Raw genomic sequence first — 1610 nt, forward strand, 5'->3', positions numbered from 1 at the left:
CAATGAGTTTCTCTGACTTTCTACTGCATATTGTATCTGTGTGCACCTGCTTTTGTGTGTGTGGGGGGAAGAGGATGATGATGGATCATTCTATCATTTTTATTGAATAAGTTTTGTAACAAGCAAAGTTGAGGTTAACTTTAGAATTATCTACTATGGATGTTGCAGCTGCCACATGAAAATGGGTTTTCAGTTTTCAATTAAATGCTGGGTGCTCTCTCTGTATTCCTTAGGGAGAGACATCAAAGGCGTGGAAAATGAGAAACATGAGTGTAGTGACAATGTTCATCCTCACGGGCCTTCCCCATGCACCAGCCCTGGACATCCCCCTTTTCGGAATCTTCTTGGTGATTTATGTACTCACGGTGGTGGGGAACCTCCTCATTCTGCTGGTGATCACGGTGGACTCCCACCTCCACACCCCCATGTACTACTTCCTGACCAACCTGTCCTTCCTTGACATGTGGTTCTCCACGGTCACTGTGCCCAAAATGCTGATGACCTTGGCCTCCCCAGGAGGTGGAGCCATCTCCTTTCACAGCTGCGTGGCCCAGCTCTACTCCTTCCACTTCCTGGGGAGCACCGAGTGTTTCCTCTACACGGTCATGTCCTATGACCGCTACCTGGCCATCAGTCGGCCGCTGAGGTACGCCAGCATGATGGGTGGGAGAACGTGTGCCCTCCTGGCCACGAGCACGTGGCTTAGTGGCTCTCTGCACTCTGCTCTCCAGACCACACTGACATTCCGCTTGCCCTACTGTGGGCCAAGCCAGATCCAGCATTATTTCTGTGATGGACCTCCCATCCTCAGACTGGCCTGTGCGGACACGTCCGTGAACGAGAGGGTGATCTTTGTCAACATCGGGGTAGTGGCCTCGGGCTGCTTTCTCCTGATAGTGCTGTCCTATGTGTCCATAGTCTGCTCCATCCTGAAGATACGCACCTCAGAAGGGAGATGCAGGGCCTTTCAGACGTGTACCTCCCACTGCATTGTGGTCCTTTGTTTCTTTGTTCCCTGTGTTTTTGTTTACTTGAGGCCAGGCTCTAAGGATGCTGTGGACAGGATTGTGGCCGTTTTCTACACTGTGCTGACTCCCCTTCTAAACCCTGTCGTGTACACCCTGAGGAACAAGGAAGTGAAGAAAGCTCTGCTGAAGCTTAAAGACAAAGTAACATAGTCTCAGAGCAAATAAACACTGGGAAGTAGATTTGCCTGTTTAAAAAAGTAGTAGTATGACCTAGTCATTAACTAGTAGTGACTAGTCATGACTAGTAGTCATGACCTAGTCATGAAATTTATTACACATGTCTTTCTCAATGTTAAATGTTGTCCATAACCATCTACTCAGGAATATTTTTTTCACGGATTTGTCTGAGGAATTTTTAAAAATTACAATTACACTTCTATTTATGATGAACTTGCTTAAATTTTCATCTATCAATGCATTTGTCTGTAAAAGGTTTATCTTTTTTTTTTTCTGTTTTATTGAGATCCAATTGACATATACCTTCTTAAAAAAGTTAAGTATTCTGGTTGGATGTTGGACACACAGAGTTGCATCAGCCACATACCTAAGGTTACAATACACTTTTTTTTTTTTTTTTTTTTG

General features: G+C 45.2%; 1 protein-coding gene across 1 annotated transcript; it reads left to right on the top strand.

Moving 5' to 3' along the window:
• Positions 1 to 257: 257 nt before the first annotated feature.
• LOC144228633 (olfactory receptor 10G9) lies at positions 258 to 1178 on the top strand. Its single transcript, XM_077760544.1, has one exon. The coding sequence runs from the start codon at positions 258 to 260 to the stop codon at positions 1176 to 1178; it is 921 nt and encodes a 306-aa protein (XP_077616670.1).
• The last annotated feature ends 432 nt before the right edge of the window (positions 1179 to 1610 follow it).

The sequence above is a fragment of the Crocuta crocuta genome, unplaced genomic scaffold, assembly GCF_008692635.1.
Source record: "Crocuta crocuta isolate KB4526 unplaced genomic scaffold, BGI_CrCroc_1.0 scaffold335, whole genome shotgun sequence".
Classification (NCBI taxonomy): Eukaryota; Metazoa; Chordata; class Mammalia; order Carnivora; family Hyaenidae; genus Crocuta; species Crocuta crocuta.

Bases quoted from the DNA above. Each gene is read 5' to 3' on its own strand.
- LOC144228633 (XM_077760544.1), top strand. From the start codon at position 258: ATGAGAAACATGAGTGTAGTGACAATGTTCATCCTCACGGGCCTTCCC.